This window comes from Schistocerca nitens, chromosome 5, assembly GCF_023898315.1.
Source record: "Schistocerca nitens isolate TAMUIC-IGC-003100 chromosome 5, iqSchNite1.1, whole genome shotgun sequence".
NCBI classification, from domain to species: Eukaryota; Metazoa; Arthropoda; class Insecta; order Orthoptera; family Acrididae; genus Schistocerca; species Schistocerca nitens.
Window position 1 is genome coordinate 244633484 of NC_064618.1, and position 23677 is coordinate 244657160.

Sequence of the window (23677 nt, forward strand, 5' to 3'; positions counted from 1 at the left end):
GCAAACCTGTTGAATAATTGTGTGTACCATTTGGTGAAATTTCGCAAGTTCTTATAAGCATATGAATTTGGTGATCTTGGCGCCCAATGAAAATGATAAAAAGGCTCATTATAGTCTGCAAAAACTTTCTGAAGACATGTGCTGTCACTGAGCACACAGTACCTTGAGAGATGCTATTGGCAGATGGAATAAAATGGAATATAATCACAGAAACGCAGGCTCACGGAGATTGTGGTGGACACATCACATTCGTTTTGGTCTTCTCAGTGGGCACTTGGGATCAAGAATGTCTTGCACCATACTAACAAATCCACTGACTTGCACCACAGACCTCATGCACGAGGTATTCACAGCCTCACTAGTTTGTCACAAAACATAAAATAACCCCCACACAGTGTTAAATACTATGACTTGTCATAGATACGAAATTACTTTATTTGGTGAACTATCGAACTGGAATACCACAAACTGAAAAGATAACATAATAAAAATATATTGCTTTGTAAGCTACTTACCTTGTGCATGTACCTTTTGAACCACAAGGGTGGAATATCATCCCTGATCTCCTCTGAGTTAATTTTGTTGCTCTTTGGAGGCTGTGTTGACCCCACAGCTGCAACTATGCGCTTTGCTTTTTCTACGGGTGCAAGTATTTTAGCAGCTGGTCGTGTGCTGGCTGACTTAGCAGATTTTGGTTTTTCATGTCGACATACAACACCAAGTTTTGAAAATTTTGCTGTGACACCCTGCACTGAAGATTCTGTCTGGGTGTTTTGAATGCTATTATCTGTTACATTCGGTCTGTCTAGCTTCAAGACAATTCCTCTCCCTCGGCGAGCCCTCTGACGAGCAAACTGGAAAATAAAAACGATGAAATCAGAGACTGCTTATATATTACTACTCATTTAAAGAGGGGAAATGAATATGTTCAAGCCTCAATTTGTGACTACACTGCCCATATACAAGCTTGACTTGTGTCACTGTTGGCAAAGAGCCACTGTTAGCCATTTACTGAATGGCAACACACTGCTGTTCCTGTTTGCATTGCTTCATTTCATGTGCTCACATGCTGTCACTTTCGGAACTTTATCACTATATGACTTGATGTAGACTTTTAAGCTATTTTCAGAAGTGGGCACTCACAATTGGCAGGAGATCTGCAAATCCCCTCTCTCTATATCTTCTGCAGCCCAATCAACAATATATCGAGACATTTGCTAGGCAAAGGGGGAATCAAAAAACATCAAGACACATGCTAGATAGGCAAGGATCTGCTGCACAGAGAAAACATTAAGAGCAGCAACTGCAGCCAAACAGGAGTCACCACTAGTATCACCCCGTCCAGTAGCAATGCCACCTCCCCTACAATTCAACCAACAAGTGCATACAGAAAACCCCCCTCAACTCAACATGAATGTCTCATTTTCCAAACTACGTTACACAAATGTGCTTAAGTACTCGACTATTGTCATTCGTCTGTCCTACATACCCTGTGCAAAACATCATTTTAACAAAGTGATATTTTACACTATAGCAAATATTTTCAAATGCATCCTCGGTGTTGAGTTCATGTATCACATTTGCTAGTCCTGTGTGTGTGTGTGTGTGTGTGATGAGGTTCTGAACATCTACTATCGACTCATATGCGCCAAGATTACCACTCCACAGATTCACAGAATTCTGCCAGCTAGTCTTCAGTCACAAGTACTATTCATTTAATGATAACATTTATAAGCAGAATGACAAACTAGCAATGGTACCCTGTATATTTCATGTAATGCGTACAAGGTGTACCCAGAAAGTGTGTTTAACTGACCACTTAAAAGAGCACAAATACTTTATTCAGAATTGAAGTAAGGGCATCTGACTGTATATCAATATAATATATTTTGTTATATGAATGTATGGTGCCTGTTCCGCAGCTGTGATATATTTGAACAACAACATCAAAGAATGATGCTGCCGCTCACGTTAACCATGAGGAATAAACTTGTTTGACAGTGTCATCTTCCTGGAATTTCAGAAGGTACAAAAGGTAATGGGTGCACAAGTAGACAAAAATCAAATACAGCCATCTCAGTGCTGTGAAGACGGCAACTAATTACACTCCTGGAAATGGAAAAAAGAACACATTGACACCGGTGTGTCAGACCCACCATACTTGCTCCGGACACTGCGAGAGGGCTGTACAAGCAATGATCACACGCACGGCACAGCGGACACACCAGGAACCGCGGTGTTGGCCGTCGAATGGCGCTAGCTGCGCAGCATTTGTGCACCGCCGCCGTCAGTGTCAGCCAGTTTGCCGTGGCATACGGAGCTCCATCGCAGTCTTTAACACTGGTAGCATGCCGCGACAGCGTGGACGTGAACCGTATGTGCAGTTGACGGACTTTGAGCGAGGGCGTATAGTGGGCATGCGGGAGGCCGGGTGGACGTACCGCCGAATTGCTCAACACGTGGGGCGTGAGGTCTCCACAGTACATCGATGTTGTCGCCAGTGGTCGGCGGAAGGTGCACGTGCCCGTCGACCTGGGACCGGACCGCAGTGACGCACGGATGCACGCCAAGACCGTAGGATCCTACGCAGTGCCGTACGGGACCGCTCCGCCACTTCCCAGCAAATTAGGGACACTGTTGCTCCTGGGGTATCGGCGAGGACCATTCGCAACCGTCTCCATGAAGCTGGGCTACGGTCCCGCACACCGTTAGGCCGTCTTCCGCTCACGCCCCAACATCGTGCAGCCCGCCTCCAGTGGTGTCGCGACAGGCGTGAATGGAGGGACGAATGGAGACGTGTCGTCTTCAGCGATGAGAGTCGCTTCTGCTTTGGTGCCAATGATGGTCGTATGCGTGTTTGGCGCCGTGCAGGTGAGCGTCACAATCAGGACTGCATACGACCGAGGCACACAGGGCCAACACCCGGCATCATGGTGTGGGGAGCGATCTCCTACACTGGCCGTACACCACTGGTGATCGTCGAGGGGACACTGAATAGTGCACGGTACATCCAAACCGTCATCGAACCCATCGTTCTACCATTCCTAGACCGGCAAGGGAACTTGCTGTTCCAACAGGACAATGCACGTCCGCATGTATCCCGTGCCACCCAACGTGCTCTAGAAGGTGTAAGTCAACTACCCTGGCCAGCAAGATCTCCGGATCTGTCCCCCATTGAGCATGTTTGGGACTGGATGAAGCGTCGTCTCACGCGGTCTGCACGTCCAGCACGAACGCTGGTCCAACTGAGGCGCCAGGTGGAAATGGCATGGCAAGCCGTTCCACAGGACTACATCCAGCATCTCTACGATCGTCTCCATGGGAGAATAGCAGCCTGCATTGCTTCGAAAAGTGGATATACACTGTACTAGTGCCGACATTGTGCATGCTCTGTTGCCTGTGTCTATGTGCCTGTGGTTCTGTCAGTGTGATCATGTGATGTATCTGACCCCAGGAATGTGTCAATAAAGTTTCCCCTTCCTGGGACAATGAATTCACGGTGTTCTTATTTCAATTTCCAGGAGTGTATTTACCAGCAGAAATCAATTATGGATTGTGTGTTGCATCCGTCATAAAGGGATAAGCATGTTTATGTATGAGAACAAATTCGCATCGAACTGATCATCATGCTTATTATAGACTTTATAGTATAATTTTTGGCATGCGGCAAACACCTATTTCCATACAAAGCTGCACTGCATTCCAAAGTTTCTATCAGCAATAAACTTCGTTTGTCCTGAAACACTGTACATATAAGCTGTTAACCCATTAGAACTAGTTTAATTTTGGTGTTCTGTGGTATGTGCCTGGACTCCAAGGGATGTCATAACCTCTCATAGCAAACTCATACACATCCCCCCATCTTTATGACATTTAAAATGTTATCACCCTTATCAAAGTATTGTGTCAAAAACAGTAATCCAATCATAATTTTGCACTTTGTGTCACATTCTGTTTTGAAATGTGGGATCTTGGGAGCAATTTCACCCACCAACTGCTGACTGGAAATTGCCTACAAAAGTGTTATGGTGAATCATCAGTTTCCCGTCTTCTACTCACTGCCTGAATTATTTGACTATCGTGGGAGAAAGTAATCTACTGTATTCCTCTTTGGGAACATTAGTCTACCCTTTATTCAACTATTATCACAGTCCCTGCACCACTGAGGTAGTTATGGCACATCCATTACAAACTTCACTAATTTAAATAAGGTGAATGTCAGCAACTGACAGATTATGTTTACTTAGGACTCCTATGACTAGCTCTAAACACATGGCAAGCATACCTACATCTTTCAACATTACCACAGCTCACTATCCAGAGTCTAAGTCACTGCCATCACTAATACTAATGTTTCCATCCTGTCGATAGTTATCAGTGCTACAGCACACATGATCACTCTTGTGATAGAAACAGAACCACAACATAAATTACAAAAACAACCTACTCTGCCGATACTGTTTGTAACACAGGCAGGAGTTCCTCATAAGAGTAAGAATCTTGTCCAAAAGATAGCACATGTAGATGATAACATTAAGTTGAGTCAGTGGTGAAGTCAGTAAATCAATAAGTCCATATAATAAAAGATTATTCAACTGTGAACACAAGAAGCACTAACTTACTTGGCTATATATTTCAAATGACATAATAGTGTACGCTCTCTCTCTTTCTTTCCCAAACGTGGAAAAAAGATGTTCACTTCCGTGGTGAATACAGTGTTGTGCAAAATAAATAAATAGGGACCATTTACACAAAAGAACATAAAGAAAAATGTATCTGTATAACTAGCATCCTGTAAATTAAAAGTGTATCACAAGAGATCGTGAATCTATTCAAAAAAAGAAAGTAAAAATAGGGTCTTCTCCTTATAACTTGCAAATCTAGTACACAAACTGTAGCTGTTACCTACAGCAATTTATAGCCATGGCCCATTTTCTGGTCTTGTCAAATACCAAAAATGTTTGATGCTTGAACTGGAACAAGCAGGATAGGATTTCCATTCTAATTATTTAGAATGCACAAGTGCTTACACAAAAGAGGAGCAACAGCCACTCACATAATACATGAAATAATGTGTGATCTTGTTCATATTAGTCTTACCTTTAATGCCTCTTGGAATTCACATTCACTTTGTATTGGAATCTGCAAAAATAAATAAAAATTATGCACCCAATTAATAGTGAATAATGTGAAGCCAAACTCTAAAAAATCACTCCTGCAATGATTATCTTACCTCATCTCCTTCACTGTCTACATAAGAGAAATTGATGTCCTCTGCTGTTCCTAAGTTTTGAGACTGAAACAAAAAATTACATAGATCAACAACGTTCGTGAAAGTCCGGTAATACATATATATAATAAATGTAAGCACAGTATGTCCGTGTACGCCGCTATAACTCCTCATCCAACACCCACAACTGCATAGAGGTTATATGGTATGGTAGCCCTCCATTCCTCATCCATGAAGAAGGTTTGAAACTGCAGGGGCTGAGTTTGAAGACGTGAGTGTCAAAAGACGACATCACAGTAACATACTTCTTATGGGAAGTCAGTGAACAACCTGGAACTCAAGTGCTGAAGTGGCCAAGACTGGCCAGAATGTTCAATTCAGAATTCTCACGAATGTTTTAGAAAGTTTCAGTTTTCTTTAATGTTCGTGAAAATTTATGAATGTTTTAGAGTCTTCTCAAATGATTTGGAGTGTCTCAGTGTACTACAAAGAAATGAATAAGCGTGTGTCAGACTACTTTATTTCAGGGATAATCCATATCACTTCAGGCATGGAGGTTACCTTCATAGTCTCAGATGTTATTGAATTTAGCATATGTTAAAATTCAGGAGTAAGTAAGAAACACATATTTTTTTGTTCTCTCCAAAAAAAATTCCTGCCCGAGCTACAGGCCTCCAAAGATGACACCACGAACACAATTTTGAAGATGCGAATTTCAGAAATTTTTTTAAAATGCTGTACCTCTGTAACAGTTCTAGATATTTTGTTAGAGCTTTTAATTTGAAAGATAAATGCTTTATGATTATAATGGTATCCTCCACTTGGATATATCTTTTGCTGTCGACTTTTGAATTTTTTTTATAATTTACAGAAAAAAACTTTTTTTTTTTTTTTTTTTTTTTTTTTTTTTTTTTTTTTTTCCAAAAATGCCAATCCAGAAAAGTTAGATTTTTTTCTGTTAATTAGTACCATGTAGTACTATATTCTCTATAAAGGAGAGCTTCCACTTTTAAGTTAGACATGTTTTATTTTTAAAAAATCTTCATGTCTTCAATGAAGTTGTTAGTTACTAATTTCTTTGTTACAATATTTATTTCTATTCTCTTTGTTGCAGTTATTTCTTACTTTCATTGTTGCAGTTATTTCTTTTCAATTTCATTGTTGCAGATATTTCTTACACTTTGTTGTAGTTTCTTTGTCATGGTTGTTCACTGCAGGTTTCTCTATTGTAATTGTTCAGTGTTAATTTGTTTGCTGAAGAGGCTTCTAAGAAATCTGAGACCATCCAGTGAGTTCTTTGTTTTCGTGCGGAATTTGCCAGTTGACACAGCTGCAGTGTGCTTTGTGAAAAGGACTGTTTGAAATATCTTCTGGCTGGAGTCATAGGAGAGTGAAACGTGCAGACTATTTGTATATCCATATGAGATTGATACGTAGGAGAAACAAAAATAAAAAAAAACAGACTTTGTTCAGGTTGAGAATAAGTGTTCTCATTTGAAGACTGTTTCAAAGTGAATATGTTTCCAGTGAGTGTTCTGAATGTTTTGACAGAATAACAACAATGATAGTATCTGAACCAGGTGAAGCCTCCCATGGTGCAGATGATGCAGACTTTGCATCAATAGAGGAAGAATTAAATACCCGGAATCAGTAAATTACAGAGGTAGGTGTTAGTCCTGTTAAGAAACCATGGTCAGAGAAGTCGAGTCATAAGCTCTATGCATCAAGAAAGCACAGAGGAATTACTAAAGCTATGGATGAATACACTACAGAAAAACTGACCACAATCTTCAAAGCGAAAATTCCATCTTCAGAAGAAAATGAATCAAAGCAGTCTTGCACCTCTTGCCACGAATTTTTCACAAATATCAATTCAGCTGTTAAATATTGTGCATCCTACAGTGAAAAGGTGCAAGTTTTAACTATAATTCCAGAGACATTTTCAAAGAAAACAATTTTGAACTATATTCCAACAGACAAATCAAGAAATGTGAGGTCTGTAAAAGGAGTATTTGGAAGACCAAATCCCTATTATGGTCATCCTGTAGATGCAGATCAAGTCAAACAGTGCAGTCATTTTATCTGGAAGATAAATGGAACTGTTCTTGCCAAAGTGCCAACAAAAAAGACACTATAACTGTAACAATTGGAAAGTCAAAAAAATGTGAAAGTGAGAAGGTACATGACTTGCAGTATTAAATGAACTTTTACGATTTATAAGAGCAACTATACAACTTCACATATTGGACGATCAAAATTTTATGCACTACACACCCATCCAGAGATGCCTGTTTATGTGTGTACTGCGTGAATTTTGAACTCTGTGCAGTAGCTTTGAAGAACTTACTGGAGCACGCCCTTGGTTGGGCGTGTGGAGTCATCAGCAGCCTGTGACGTAAAGCAAGGGACTTGTTTGTTTGAAGAATGTGGTGACTGCCCTGGAAAGGGAAGATTGTCTTTACAGACACTTGGCCTGGAAGACGTAACAGATAACTGTGCAGAAATTACATATGCGACAGCAGAAATTACATATGCGACATGGGAGGAAAATAAAGTAATTAAGAAAACTGTTGCCTTTTACAATTTCATTGATGAACTTGGCGAATGGTCAGTGGAAGCGGTAACACACCAGCATATGAAGAAATTACAACAACAACACATGGCAGAAGTGAAAGGGTGTGTACAGGCTAAAGAACTATGTTTAGTGCTTCACTGCGATTTAACTGAGAACTGGTTTGTAATTCTCACACAAGAAATACAAGGGTATCATTGGAATAATGACCAGGTTTCAATTTTTACACGAGTGATATATTTTCAAAACAAGGCCACAAGAGTTGCACTTATAAGTGATGACACGTGACGCGACTCAGCACATGCTTTGCTAGCAATAAGCAAAATTCTTCAACTGCAAACAGGGGCGGAGAAGATCATCATTATTTCTGATGGTGCCCCTAGCCATTTTAAAAATTGTTACCAGCTGTTTGAATTGAGTATGTCACTTGAGCCAACTGACTGGGTATACAGTGCGACTGGTCAAGGGAAGGGGGCTTGTGATGGTGTAGGAGGCCTGCTGAAGCACCATTTACAAAACATAATCTTTCCAGACCAAATACAACTGTGATTCAGAATGCTGAGGATTTTATGAGTCATGAAACGTTACACATCCACAGCCCTCATTCTTTTGTCGAAAGAGGAAATCAAAGAATTCCGTGAGCAGAAAAAAGAAGAATGGTCCAAACAAACTACTCCTGTGAAAGGAATTCAGAAGACACATTTTTGGACTCAAAGTGATGGGCGAACTCATACGGCACCCACTTTAAAGAGCAAGAAAGAAGAAATTTCGTTTGTTCGGCCAACACCTCAGAAACAGCAGGATAATATTCAGATTCACAACCTGAGAAGGGGGAAGTTTGTGGCATGTGTGTATGACTGTGACTGGTGGATCGCAGAGATTATAGACACCAGTTATGAGTTAAACGAAACTGTAGTGAACTTTATGCTACTACGCGGACCAGCTGCTGGATATAGGTTTCCAGCTGAAGGATGCAACAATACCATCAGTGCTCACTTCCTGTTCACAATATTTTGAAGATTGTAAGTGCTCCAGTTCCTATTGGTTGAACAGGAAGGCATCACTCTATATAAAGGAAGATACTGAAGCAGTGGAACACATTTTTAGTTCATTGACTGGCTAATTTCAGTACAAAACAGAGTGCACAGAAGTTGTATAAATTGAAACATTTAAGTCTTTGGACCTTCTACATAATTTTGGAACCATTTAAAATGGCTTGAAAAATGAGTCTGTTACTCATCTTTCACAACTAAAATTATGTTAAATATGGCTAGGTTTTGATTTTTATGAGCCTTTAATGTGGTAATAAAACCGGAAGTTTTGTATGGCAAAACTTTCTGTTGTTTATAAAACCTGTTCAACCTAAAAGTGAAAGCTCTCCTTTTCAGGGACTGTAGAACTGTATGGTACTAATTAACAGAAAAAAATCAAAATTTATGGATTGGTATTTTTGAAAATCTTTTTTTCCATAAATTACAAAAGAGTTCAGAATGTTATAGTGAAAGAACTTTGACAGATAAATCCAAATGGTGGATTTCTTTGTAATCATAAAGCAATTATTTTTCAAATAAAAAAACCAACAAAATATCTAGAACTGTTCCAGAGATACAGTATTTTAAAATTTTTTCCAAAATTCACATCTTCAAAATGGTATGCGCAGTGTCATCTTTGGAGGGCTGTATCTTGGAGCAGGAATTTTTTTGGAGAAAACAAAAACATACGTATTCCTTACTTAGTCCTTCATTTTAACATACGCTAAATTCAATAACATCCGAGACCATGAAGGTCAGACTTTTTCCTAGCCTACTTGAATTGATATGGACTATGCCTTCAAATTAGAGTACTGTTGAATACTGTGGATATAAGAGTCCTTAAGAGTATTTTTGAGCACTGAAGAGTATTTTTGAGTGTGAAATACTAATATTCTTATGAATTTTTGGAATGTTCATTTTTACAATGTTCTCGAGTGATCTGGAAAGATCTTAAAAAAAGAAAAAAAAGAGAAAAAAAGCAAGTGAAGCAGGACTTTTTAATCTAGAACAACAATAAATAAATGCTAACCCATGAAAATTAAATAACTAGGAAAATGAGTTCTTTGTACAAATTCAAAAGCACATCTTTACACCCAAACAGGGAAAGAGATGGTCAGGTGTACTACTAACTAATTCTGGAGAACTCTACATTTATAGGCCTATTACACCAAGGGAATTACTGAAAAGATGAGGCTAACCAACACAGCACAGGCTTTAAGAATAGGACTGACACTACACACCTGAACAGCCATCCCAGATTGCTTGCTGTACGTCAGGCTGTTCCAGCTTAACTTTGCTCAGTTGGTCGAATGATGATCTCTATACACTGCATTCTGGCCTGTATGCTTAGAGATGGTGGGTGACTGTGTCAAATTTTGCATCCGATTTGTAATCAGCGAGCATCACATGATATCAATGCTTTCTTAATGTAAAGGATGACATACCAAGCTGGCAGAAATAAATTGCATCATCTCCTGGCACTATATGGTTCAATCTAATTTACAAGGCTCATCACTAATACTCGTACTTAGAAGGTTCATAATTTTTCTGGCAACCCTTCGTGATTAAGATTTCAATTTAAGCAAAACACTGCTTCCAGCACTCAATTCATTAAGACCATCCCAGCCACCTCATCCATCAAAGCCAGTAAACACAAAGGAAATTAACGTTAAAAGTGCAATTTTAAACGAACTGAAAACCTGTTACCTAGCAATTAAACTGTCAATTGGGACCAGGGAAACAATATCTGCTTTAACTTGTAAAGCCAGCAAGCAGTACCTGGTAGGATACTGTGAAAATAATACTTGAAAAGTGGTCAGTGAGGCTAAGACAGCCTCATTTCAGATCCATTTAGGTTATGCTGAGTTGTCAAGACAATGGTGGCGGTTAAATTTTCTTAGGCTGGGTTTTCATACAGTATGTTTGCAGAGGACACAGCAGAGATGTAGCACTATCTCGAGTGGAACAATGACATGATGTAATCCTGGAAAGAATTTAAACAAACTACTGGAAGATGTGGGGCTTATAATTCAAGCCTGTTACTGATTATTTGGACACAATGTTAAGTGTCACTCTTAAGTAAGCCACATGTCCATAATTTCAATACAGCTGTCAGCTTTTTCTTGCCTTTCTTGAGATACCTGGGTTGTCTAAAGAAGTGTATGTGCTATCAGTTTAACAGCGCAGTTATCTCTCTGAAACAAAAACTGTGCAGTTATTTGAACTGAAAGTGTGTAGACTACATTCAGTTTTCTCAGTTCTAGCATTCGATACTTGTGTTCAAGACAATAAATTGACAATGGACGACAGAAAAAGTTTCAAAAACCAACTTCAAATTATAACTCTATGAATAATTACAGCATTGCATGGAGGTATTCAAACAATCATTTTCCCCACGATCCATATGTGAATGGAACGAGAAACCCTAATAACTGGTACAACGGAACATACCCTCTGCCATGCACTTCAGGTTGGTTTGCAGAGTATAGAGTTAAATGTAGGAAAAGGACAAGAACAGTTTTTTGTATGTCTATCAGTTCACTGAAATACTAGACATTATTACTTACAAAACAACTACACGCTCTACCCTTCAGAAGCTTGTACACTTACCATGTACACTCCACTGCATGAATCTCAGATTGACTGCAAACACTGACAACACACAGTCTGTAACCTCCCACATTTCATCTTATCATGGACACTAACTACTTCATTCATCTGACAAACAGGTTTCAGGCACCATCTGTAGCTAATAAACATCCTGAGCCTTACATAGTCACTAGTCCTGTTTTAGAAGAAGGCTCTCAGCCTGCAAGATATGAGCACTCACAGAAGAAGGGATTACTGGTAGTTGGGAGCTCTCATCTTAGGCATGTAATAAAGGCCCTTAGGAATTTGGGTACCAATGAGGGTAAGAAGTTCAGTTTGCAGTCTGTGTGTGTACCAGGGAGGATCACCCCAGATGTGGCACAGGTCCTTCTGGATGCTATGAAGAGCACAGAAAGCGCCAAAGTGCAGGTGGCGGCTCACACTGGTACTGAAGATGTGTGTTGCTTTGAACTGGAATAGATTCTCTCTGGTTCCCAGGGGTTATCTGAATTGGTAAAGACTGCCAGTCTTGCTTGTGAGATGAAGGCAGACCTCCCATCTGTAGCTTCATCAACAGGACCTCTGATATGGAGTTGAATGGAGAGTACTAAATCAGAGGCTCAAACGAATCTGCGGCAATGTACGCTGCAGATTCCTCACCACGTGGGCAAAATTACAAACTGATCTACCTGTTGTGCAATGAACCAAATATTAAATTGGCGAAAGGAATAGGTGTTGTCAATGACCATCTGAAAGCAGCAGAGGTGGGTTGAATCTATTGATACCGGATATAAGTGACAAAATGAATTGATGTCGTGTCATGAGAAATCCTATAATTCTTGTCATAGCCTGAATTTTACACATATTGTACAATACTTTAATGGTTTATGTCAACTATTTTAATGATGTCATGGGTAAAAGCAGATGTGTAGTATCAGCACTCCAGCATTTTCAGTAGTGCCACTCATCTGTTATTACATAAATAATGGGCAGAAATGACAAGCAACGGAAAAAGCCCAAACTTCTTTCGAGATTACAATATGAGACTGCCAACCTTTATTTAACAGGAGCTGGAACACCCAATCCCAACAATGTTAAATTTGGTGACTTGGCTTCCGTGTATTTCAGGAACCACTGTAGCCTCTGAAATGAAACTTTTACAGGACTTAAACTTTATGTTCTGAGTCTACTGAACTATAATAATTGCATTTCAGCCACTGCTTTTGGAAATACAATTTTTTAATTACACAGTTGAAATTTTGTGTATTTTTTTTTTTGTACATTACACTAAATAATTTTAATCATACATAACATTATGTCTTCTTTTAGTTCAGTAGAATAAGGATATGTATGTTATTACTCCCTGAAAATTTGAATACTCCACTCGAAGTGGTTTTTGAGATTTCGGGAAAAATGCAACAGAAAATGTAAATTTTCAGGAACGGCTTCTAAAGTTTCAAAAAGACTGTAACTCACTTAATATATGCTTAATTTTTTGTTTTTAGTCACTCAGGAGCACCCTGCACCCAAATCAATGGGATTTTGAGTCTGGCCATTTTTTTATTTCTTCAGTAATTCAGGATTTGCCAGGTCTCTGTAAATAGGTTTTATGATATCCATGACTGTGACTGGGATGGAATGTTTATGGCTGTATGAACTGTTTGAGTACTGGGTATAGTGATAATTGCACTATGAATCAGGTCCAGGAGGGCAAAGGTGGTGTACTGGTTTTTCATCAGTTGACAGTCTGTGGAAGAAGGTAGCCCATACTACCTGCTCCACTTTCAACAAATCCTCAGTATTATTTATAATGGCTATCATATAATACTGCTGTAGTTCATCAATCATTTTGTCTGTCAGCCCGCCTCTTATGGTTTTACCATCAGAAAGTTTCTTGTCCCTTGTTTCAACTTCCTCAACCTGGCACCCATCCTCTTCTGGATATGACCTTTATAACACAGCAATCCACAGCCTTCTATATAAAAATTTACCAATTTTATTACATCTTGAAGTAATGCATGTAAAAATTTTAACATTTTCAACCGGGGAAGAAAAAAATAAAATACTTCCAATGTGAGTTTATAAGTCACACACACACGGAAAATCGCAAATTTGGTAATGAGATAAAAACCCGAAAAAAAAGAAAGAAAGAAAAGTTTCCATTCTAACTCCCCTTAAACAGGGGCTGACTGTCTCAGATGTGGCTAAAATTAAAGTGGCTCCCATGATAGATCAATAATGAACTTTATGAAATCACGGTAACTGTGCGCTTAATATCATGTAAACATTTCCTAAATAAAGTTTCATTAGCACAATAGGTAAACTTGAGCATTCACCTGTGACATAAGTGTGTCGTGTTGCATAACATCACGATGGCGCAGAATATTTGAAATGTATCAGGTTTGCAGCGGGCATGTTGGAGTGTTTGGTGGCACACTTTAGTGCAGCATGTTTGTCTATAAATTGTTTGTGAATCTTGCTACTCATGTTGGACTCTTTGAGCGCTGTTTGTGATAGTAATATTGGAAGACACTGTGGTGGTTGTTAGTGTGTTATTTTGATACTGGCAGCTATAGGCAACAGACGTTTTCAGATTTGGAATTATTAGTGAGGTGTCTTGCTTATTGTTGGAGATCTAATTTTATGTTTTGGTAATGGAAGAGCCACCAGAGTGCACGAGTAGGTCCTTGCATGTCGCAATGAGGGATGACATGTTGAGCACATTTAAATTCCTGTAGTTATTTGCTATGATTGACGAGAATGTGAGACATTACGGTTGATGAGTAAGCACGAGATTGACCAAAGTTGCTGCATCTTGGACCAGCGACCAGTATATGTGGCATTGTTGGTGGGACAATGTATGGTGTTCTGTCCAGAAGGATTCTGGTTTGAGAAGTTTCCAGTTTTTCTACTCGGTAGATAGTGCTGATGGCATTATTGTTATCACTAGATTTCTGTAAGGTGACATTGGCTGGCAAGTTCGTTTTTATGGTTTTGTTTTATCACAGTAGTGTGCATGGTATGTATGTTTATGTGCATGATTGTGTGTTTATTGCATTTAAATATTGATGTTAGTACAATATTTTAAAAATTTTCTTGGCTGTGTTGTTAATTGTTGGTCATCATCTTGAATTGAGTGACAGGTATTGTGAAGTTTGTTTTATCCACAGTGGTGAGGTAGATATATGAATGAGTTTTGGTTTTGTGATACCATGAACAGGTTTACTGATACTGTCCATAACACATTTTGTTAGTTTTCTCTGTGTGCAAGGTGCAATTTATTTCAGGATTACTTTATTGCTATTGGTCTTTCCAGTTCTGCTATACAGTACAACTCATGTTTGCAATATCAGTTACTTGGTTTTTGCTCTTATAGGCTTACTTTTTTTTTTTTTTTTGCTATTATTGTGATTTTGCCATTGTTATTTTAGATATTTGTTTCCCCTCCACTCAATATCCCCTATTTTCCCACAATTTCATGTTAGCTTAATATTTCGTATTAACAATTTGCACAATTCTATGCTTCATACTTATATTTGAGTGTCATGGAAATGTTTAGGGTATTGACCACCATTTTAAAATGACATGTATGCTGCATTTTGGGGCGTGGTAAGATGGCACTGGTGGAAGCTGATAGATGGTATCCGATGGCCTGTATTACCCACAAACATTAGTAGCAAAAACCTTGTGCTTCAGACTTCCACATCCTATAAATTATTTGGCAAGTGTTTTTTTTTGTTTTTTTTAAAAAAAAAAAGAAGAAGAAGAAGAAGTATAATGGCAACAAACCCTCAAAACTCCATCATAATTTACACAACATAAAACTAAAGTGTGCACTACCATTACTAGTATTTCATTGAACACTGTGACTGTGAACATATCTGCACTTTATGGCTATCTGACTTGTAAGGTAGCAGTGTACAATTGCTTTCAGCATTTCTGACTAAGTTCATGAAGCCTTCCCTTCCCTCTCCACCCCTTTGCGGAGGGTCATCCCATTTCTGTCTTTTAACTTTAATCAAGTTTGTGGTTTCCCAGCTCCACACCTGGGCTCATTAACTATGTCTTATTCGTTAACAGTAGGTCCGGTAAGCTTGTGAATGGGCATCTCTTCCTGACTGGAATGTTAGTGGTCCAGCTCATCTACCTCAGCAGGCCATCATGCAAGCAGCTTGTGATTTCTAGATGCCCTTAGCATTTTTGACACTCTTGTTCTCCATGCTACTTTATTCTTGAAAGATAGCTGAGAAATTTGAAATATACATGACCACTCTTTCTGAAGAGTTCTATTTTTTTTTTTGGGGGGGGGGGGTGCATAATAGCCCTCCATCATGCCACAGATACAATTTGGGTGGGGAGCTTGGGGTACAGGGAGAAGGTGAAGCAATTCCTACAAAACGACTACCATTTGACTTGCCTAAACACTTCAAAATTAAAGCATATTCATTCACAGTATAACTCTCAAAACCTTCAAAAGCATAAACAGCATATAGTAAATGCCCTTGATACACAATGTAAGCAATCTACCATAAATCAAAAATATTTGAAATGCAATGGATAGAGTCTATACCTCTGTATCAAAGAATACTTTACTTTTTCATGTCCCTCTTAGAATGATCAATAAGGTATAATGAGCGAATAATGGCATGTTGTGTATGGTACAAGTTCATTTACTTATATTTCATATCTGTAGTCATGCATTTCATATGCTCTACAATCTAACTGTAAATACAAACATAATGTGCAAATCAATAAATCAATTAACAGATGCATATTAAACACCACTTTTTTTGACTTTTCCTTCCCAATGTCATCCACTTCTCATTACCGTTCTTGAGTGGACTACTTTTATTCTTCAATTCAGTAATAAGACATTCAAAATTTACTATCCAATAAATAACTGTTCGCATTTTTATAATGCTTTCTGTATTTCAACTTCACTTCGGACCGTTTTCGTGTAAAAGCGCTCATATGTGACAGCAGAACATTCGAAAAAGGGTAATATCACAAACATAAATTACAAAATTATTAAACACGGCTTTCAACGTATTTTATTAATTAAAACCAATGAAAATAAAATAGCAAAAATGAAATCGACGCTATTCCGCAGTCAATAAAGGCGATTACGGAAAATTACCAAATAAGATTTGAAACTCATCCAGTCGAGTGATGCATCTGGCATATCCCATATTCCAATACTTGCGATATCTTCTCCGCTGCCTGCGACACCTTGTTTCTTCTTCCACTGGAGCTCAAATATAATTCCTAGTGTATCCATTTCTGATCTGTAAAAAAAAAATGAACATTTAACAGATTGTCGAAATAGTTCCCAAATTACTGAACAGCAATGAATATTATAGCCACACACACACACACATAGATATGTGAAAAAACAAACTAGTGTAAGGAACTCACCTAGCGACAACAAATAACAATAGTAACAACAATGAAAATCAACAGTTACACCGTTAAACAATCGAAGACAACATACCTTGTTACTACGCATCTGTCAAACAACCATAGCACTTTTCATGTAAACACAATCTTTGCCATCACTGATGAAGGATAAAAGTCTCTGGAGCTATGAGTCGAACACGAATATGGATATCGTGTACAAGACGAGCCCTGCTGCTAAACGGGAAGGGAGAATGAAAGGGGAGATGCGAGCATTCACCGTTCAAAAACACCAGAAACAAATAACAAAGGAGGTAACGAACTGGACAACACTCAAGACAGATGTGTCTGACACCTTTACTTTAAATGAAGCAGTAAGTTCCCCTCCCCTCAGGGGGACGTTGAGGACGGCACTGGGAGATAACTCATTTAAAACACAATTTATGCAAAAAAAAAAAAAAAACGAGAAATATACCAAGGGAAAATGCTCCACAAACGAATGTACACCTAATATATGATCAAAACAAAGTTAATATATATCATAGTGATGCAGTGGGCCCGTTTTATGTTTTTATTGGGCACCTTAATGGTAACGCAGATAAATACCATCCCATGGCCTTGAGGGAGATACTATTTACCACAGTTTCTGAGTAAAGCAGAAAATTACATATCTCAAGATAATGGGGAAAACAACAAGGGAGACTGCAAACAAGTTTGTGGAGGACGACCAACTACGTAATAAACAGATGATGGCATACATACTGAAGCACAGAACACATCGGCAGAGAGTTATTAGAAATGTAGGTCTTGAAGTAAAAAAGTTAGAGTTGAAAGGCACTGTTCAGTCTACATTTACAGTCATCCTGTACACAGAGTGATCAAAAGAATAAGTGATTCAGAAACGACGAGTTAAACACCCTGGAGAATGTGTGTGGTCACACTTGCACCGCAGTTTCTACCAGAATATGTGACAATATATGGCATGAAGTGTAGTGTTACGTATCCTTAGTGCGGCAGTGTTTTAGATGAGTTCAGTGTGGTTATCTTAGTAACCAATGTCAACCAGAAAATCAATGCAATCAATGTGGCGGGAATCATGAAACAGCTCAGTGCACAAGTAAAATAACGTGCTGTGTCCACTGTAAAAGGCACCATACGTTCAGGGATACGTTTCGCCCAATGTATCTCAAACAACAAGAGAATAGGAAAGCGTCAGCTATGTACACTATATCCATCAAGGAAGCTGAAGAATATCTAAACCAAATACCTTATGCTTCTGTGGCACAGAATCTTGGTAGGAGTAAATCAGAATGGGAGAAGGAGTTTCCTCCATTCAGCACAGCTTTACAACAATGGTTCACTACAGTGGACTAAAACAAATAAAGCCTACACCGACTCCTAGTCCTCTTTTTGAAAATATAAATTTACCAATATCTCCTGTTAAAGAGAATCCATATGCACCGTGACCACATGCTCCTGACCCACAACAGGCAATTATGACAGGAGCAGAGGACAAGAATATGGCAACAGTAGAAGAGTTGGTGGCTGGAATAACAAACCTAATAACACAGCTTACCTCATTAAGCAAAGATGTTTGGATCAAGCCAATATATAGACTATGGTTGCTTCAATAGCATTAAAAAATAACTATGGATCAGGACAGAAAAAGGTCATACTTGTGCTCTACTCACATAAACAGAATAACAGATATTACAGTTCTCCAGTAGAATGCCAGATCATTATATGCTAATAGACAGTCATTCACACACAAACTTTATACTACTTTACTGGCGCTATAATTGAAACCTGGATTAAACCAAACATGTCTGCTAGATTAGGGTACCGAGTAATAAGATCAGATCAAGAGGATAGGCAAGGTACCGTAGGTGTACTAATTAGTAAAAAACTCACCTGTGAACCAATTAACATGCCACTACCTTGAATTTCAAACAATAGCAGTAAAAGTAAATATTAACAAACGCCCATCCTCCATTGCATCTGTATATCGTTCCCCTTCTTGTAGGAATTTTACATAACACATGCACACAATGTTTCAAACATACCAAAACCCTCCCTAATCTATGGTGGACTTCGGTCACCACCAGACAACATGAGGATGTCATATAAACGATAAGGCAGGGCAGTACATAATATCTTGCACTAATCATTATAACATTATCAAATACACACATGAAAAAAAGGTTTGCACCGCCCCGGTTCCCAGAACTCCTGAAGATAGACATTGACCGGATATTGTATCACAGACACAGTCCCTTTGACTGTTCAGAAATGTCACTAAACCCGCCCAAAGATGTAACCAACCATTCATGAGCAGCGCCTATTAGACGGAAGGGGTCTGACAGCCGCTCAGTTCCAGTCATTCCACCAGGAAGGAGGTACACAGCTCGTGTTGTCTGTAGTTCAATCATGCCTACACAGTCCATACCGCAGTTCGATCGCGTCCGCGTTGTTACTTTGTGCCAGGAAGGACTCTCAACAAGGGAAGTGTCCAGGTGTCTCGGAGTGAACCAAAGCGATGTTGTTCGGAGATGGAGGAGATACAGAGAGACAGGAACTGTCCATGACATGCCTCGCTCAGGCCACCCAAGGGCTACTACGGCAGTGGATGACCGCTACCTACGGATTATGGCTCGGAGGAACCCTGACAGCAACGCCACTATGTTGAATAATGCTTTTCGTGCAGCCACATGACGTCGTGTTATGACTCAAACGGTGTGCAAAGGCTGCATGATGCGCAACTTCACAGCCGACATCCATGATGAGGTCCATCTCTGCAACAACGACACCATGCAATGTGGTACAGATGGGCCCAACAACATGCCGAATGGATCGCTCAGGATTGGCATCACGTTCTCTTCAGCGATAAGTTCACATGTGCCTTCAAGCAGACAATCGTCGGAGACGTGTTTGGAGGCACCCAGTCACGCTGAAAGCCTTAGACACACTCTCCAGCGAGTGCAGCAAGGTGGAGGTTCTCTACTGTTTTGGGGTGGCATTATGTGGGGCCAACATATGCTGCTGGTGGTCATGGAAAAGCGCCATAATGGCTGTACGAAATGTGAATGCCATCCTCCAACCGACAATGCAACAATATAGGCAGCATATTGGCGAGGCATTCGTCTTCATGGACGGCAATTTTCGACCTCATCGTGCACATATTCTGAATGACTTCCTTCAGGATAGCGACATCACTCGACTAGAGTGGCCAGCATGTTCCCCAGACGTGAACCTATCGAACATGCCTAGAATCGATTGAAAAGGGCTGTTTATGGACGACGTGACCACCAACCACTATGAGGGATCTACGTCGAATAGCTGTTGAGGAGTGAGACAATCTGGACCAACAGTGCCATGATGATGTGGTGTGGTGTGTTGGGGCTTATGGGCGCTCAACATCGAGGTCATCAGCGACCTGACACACATTAAAAGGAACGAATGTGGACAGACCTAAGAAAACTAAAGCACACACTCAAAGAAAGTAGGAAAAGAAGGAAAATGCTACATAAGAAAGTAAAACATAAGGAAAGGAGAAACATAGCAACAAGAATGTCACAGGAAATTGTTATTGGCTGGCCACTTACATAAAATATGGGCGAGCTTGTCACACAGTGAGCAAATTAAAATCCTCTCCCTAAAATCTTTGTAAAAACATTTGACAGGGCACAGAACTTTAAAACTTTAACCACATTCGTCCGAGTGTTGCCTAAAAGAGATGGCAGGTCCGCTGGCAAGTCAGCCGCGACCCGCTGGTCAGAAAATAAAAGGCAATCCAATAAAACGTGGCGCACAGTGACCTGGACGCCGCAAGCACCACAAATTGGAGGGTCCTCTCGCCGGAGCAGGAAGCCGTGTGTCATAGGGCTGTGGCCTATTCGAAGCCGAGTGAGGAGAACCTCGTCCCGTCGATGGGGATGAAAGGAAGTACACCACACACGCGTTGTGGGCTTGACTATACGGAACTTATTGTCAGTCACTTCCAGCCACTCATCCTCCCACCGACGCATGACCCGTGAGCTCAACAGCGAGGTGAGTGCGTGCAAGGGGATAGCACACTGAGATACTTGTGGGGCGAGACACGCCTCCTTGGCTGCGAGATCTGCCCTTTCATTCCCAGCAATGCCAACATGCCCCGGAACCCAGCAGAAAGCTACAACCTTCCCCAGTCGCTGTAGTCGGAAGAGGGCATCCTGGATGGTCTGGACAATTTTGTCTGCCGGATACAAACGTTGCAAAGAGTGAAGGGCACTGAGTGAATCGGAACAGACAAGAAATTTAGGAGAGGAAGAATGTCTCATGTGCCCCAGTGCCCGCAAGATTGCAAACAATTCTGCATCAAAGACAGTAAAAGTCTGAGGCAGTCGGACCTTGAGGACACGATATGGAAAAACAACTGAGCAACCAACAGAATCCCCTTGTTTCGACCCATCTGTAAAAACAGCTACATAGTCGTGGTGCTCAGATAAAATGGCAGAAAATGCTGCATTAAAAACGGTGGCAGGAGTGCAATCTCTCTTGTACTGCAATAAATCTAAAATCACTCCGGGCCTCTTCAGTAACCAGGGTGGCAGGCGGTTAAAACCTTATTTTGGGGTTGTACAGACTCCACACCGAGGGACTCTAGTACACGTTGCACACGGATCCCAAACGGCAACGTAGCTCGGGGACGGCGGGAAAAAAGGCGGTCCAGAGGTGGATGGGCAACAAGATGGTGAGCAGGCGATCTGGGAGCTGTAAGAAACTTACAAGCCTGGCGCACCAGCAGGAGCTGCCGCCGGATGGTAAGTGGCAGTTCGCCAGACTCAGCACAGAGGCTCGGTACGGGACTGGTCCGTGGCCAGTCGGATCCCAGCATCGTGAACAGCGTCAAGGATCCGCAAATAAGATGGCCTCGCTGACCCATATACTGTGCGCCCATAGTCCAGCCGTGAACGCACAAAAGCTTCATAAAACTGTAGGAGACGCGCCCTGTCCGCGCCCCAAGACCTGTGGCTGAGGCACTTGAGGATGTTCAGTGCCTTCAGCGTTCTGGCTTTCAAGTCACGTAGGTGTGGAACCATGACAACCTGGAGTCAAAAATTAGGCCCAGAAACCGCACTGTGTCTCTAAAATGTAGGACAGTATCCCCCATATGCAAGGCAGGCAAAGTAAAAAGATGACGAGAACGATTAAAATGAACACAAACACACTTATCGGCAGCAAACCGAAAACCCGTCTTTGCAGCCCACTCCTCTAACCGCCGCACTGTTAGCTGCAACTGACGGCTCACGGTTGCAACACTGGAGGAGGAACAGAAAACAGCAAAGTCGTCCACAAATAAGGAGCACTGTACTGGACTCAGCACTGTAGACGTTATACTGTTGATGGCTATGGCAAAGAGGGTAACGCTTAAAACACTGCCCTGGGGGACACCGTTCTCTTGCTCAAAGCGATCAGACAGTGTGTTACCAACGCGGGTCCGAAAAAACCGCTGAGACAGGAAAGACCGAATGAAAATCGGGAGGCGGCCACGAAAGCCCCATTGATGCATTTGTGCAAGAATACAGTGTCTCCAAGTAGTATCATATGCCTTACTGATATCAAAGAAGATACCGATACAGTGATGCTGACGGAGAAAAGCCTGCTGAATAGCCGCCTCTAGGAGGGTCAGGTTGTCGACCGTGGACCGAAATTTTCGGAATCCACACTGAAAGCGGCTAAGGAGCTGTCTGGTCTCTAACAGCCAGACCAGACGCCGGTTAACCATGCGTTCCAGGGTCTTTCCGACACAGCTTGTCAAGGCGATACTACGATAACTACCGGGACATGTGCGATCCTTTCCTGGTTTGAGGAGAGGGATGAGAATTGCCTCCCTCCACGAGGTGGGGAACACTCCTGTATGCCATATGAGATTAAAACATTCGAGGAGGATTTCCTTTGACGCCGCTGGCAGATGTCGAAGCATGGAGTACCGGATGCGGTCGTAACCTGTTGCAGTGTCAGAAGTCTCAGTAAGTGCCGATTCAAGTTCCCACATGGAGAAAGGGGAATTGTAGGCCTCAGAACTGTTCGACCGAAAGTCCAAGGTCGCTCTTTCGACAGTCGCACGGTAGCGACGAAACGCTGGATCCTGATTTGCAGTGGCAGTACTTTGTGCAAATTGCTCTGCCAGCGTCTGAGCAATGGCTCTGGGTGTCGTTTGGAGGCAGGCATTCCTGGTTCAGGACAGCAGCTATTGGTAAACGGCTATGTTTACCGGAAATCATCCGGATGGCTTCCCATACTCTTGTGGAACAAGTGGAACGGTTGATGGAGTCTAGGAACTCCTGCCATGACCTTTTCTTGCTCTCTTTAATGACACGGCGTGCCCTGGCTCTCGCGATTTGAAAGGCGGTAAGATTGACCGCTGTTGGGCGGCATTTAAATCGGCGAAGAGCCGCACGCCTGTCCCGGATGGCTGAACGGCACTCTTCTGTCCACCAAGGCACAAGGCGCCGCTTAAGAGTGCCAGAAGACTGTGGTATGGACAGGTCAGCAGCATGATGGACCACAAGCGTGATGTGATCCACCCATTCCTGTACGTTATTGTGGCGGTCAAAGACAGCCAACCGAGTGAACAGTGGCCAGTTAGCCCTGCCAATCATCCACGATGGTGGCCGCTGCTCCAGCAATACACCATCCAGGAGATGAATGCGGATAGGGAAGTGATCGCTGGAATGAAGGTCGTCAATGACCTCCCAGTGAACAGAGTCGGTGAGGGTTGGAGAGCAGAAAGATAGGTCAATGGCTGAGAATGACCCTGTAGCAGTAGAGAAATGAGTCGGAGTACCTGTGTTGAGGATGCACAACACTTGAGATGTTAGG

The 23677-nt window shown here is 41.2% G+C and overlaps 1 protein-coding gene across 4 annotated transcripts in view; it reads right to left on the minus strand.

Moving 5' to 3' along the window:
* Window positions 1-17008, minus strand: part of LOC126260954 (uncharacterized) — a 190809-nt gene extending 173801 nt beyond the window's left edge. For 3 of the 4 annotated variants that reach the window (XM_049958470.1, XM_049958469.1, XM_049958467.1), the window contains exons 1-5: window positions 16914-17008; window positions 16560-16707; window positions 5234-5296; window positions 5101-5142; window positions 516-854 (exon numbers count right to left, since the gene is read on the minus strand). In XM_049958470.1, the coding sequence (XP_049814427.1) occupies window positions 516-854; window positions 5101-5142; window positions 5234-5296; window positions 16560-16700 (585 nt within the window). In that variant the 5' untranslated portion in view covers window positions 16701-16707; window positions 16914-17008. The other variant, XM_049958468.1, reaches the window with a different exon arrangement.
* Window positions 17009-23677: the final 6669 nt, after the last annotated feature.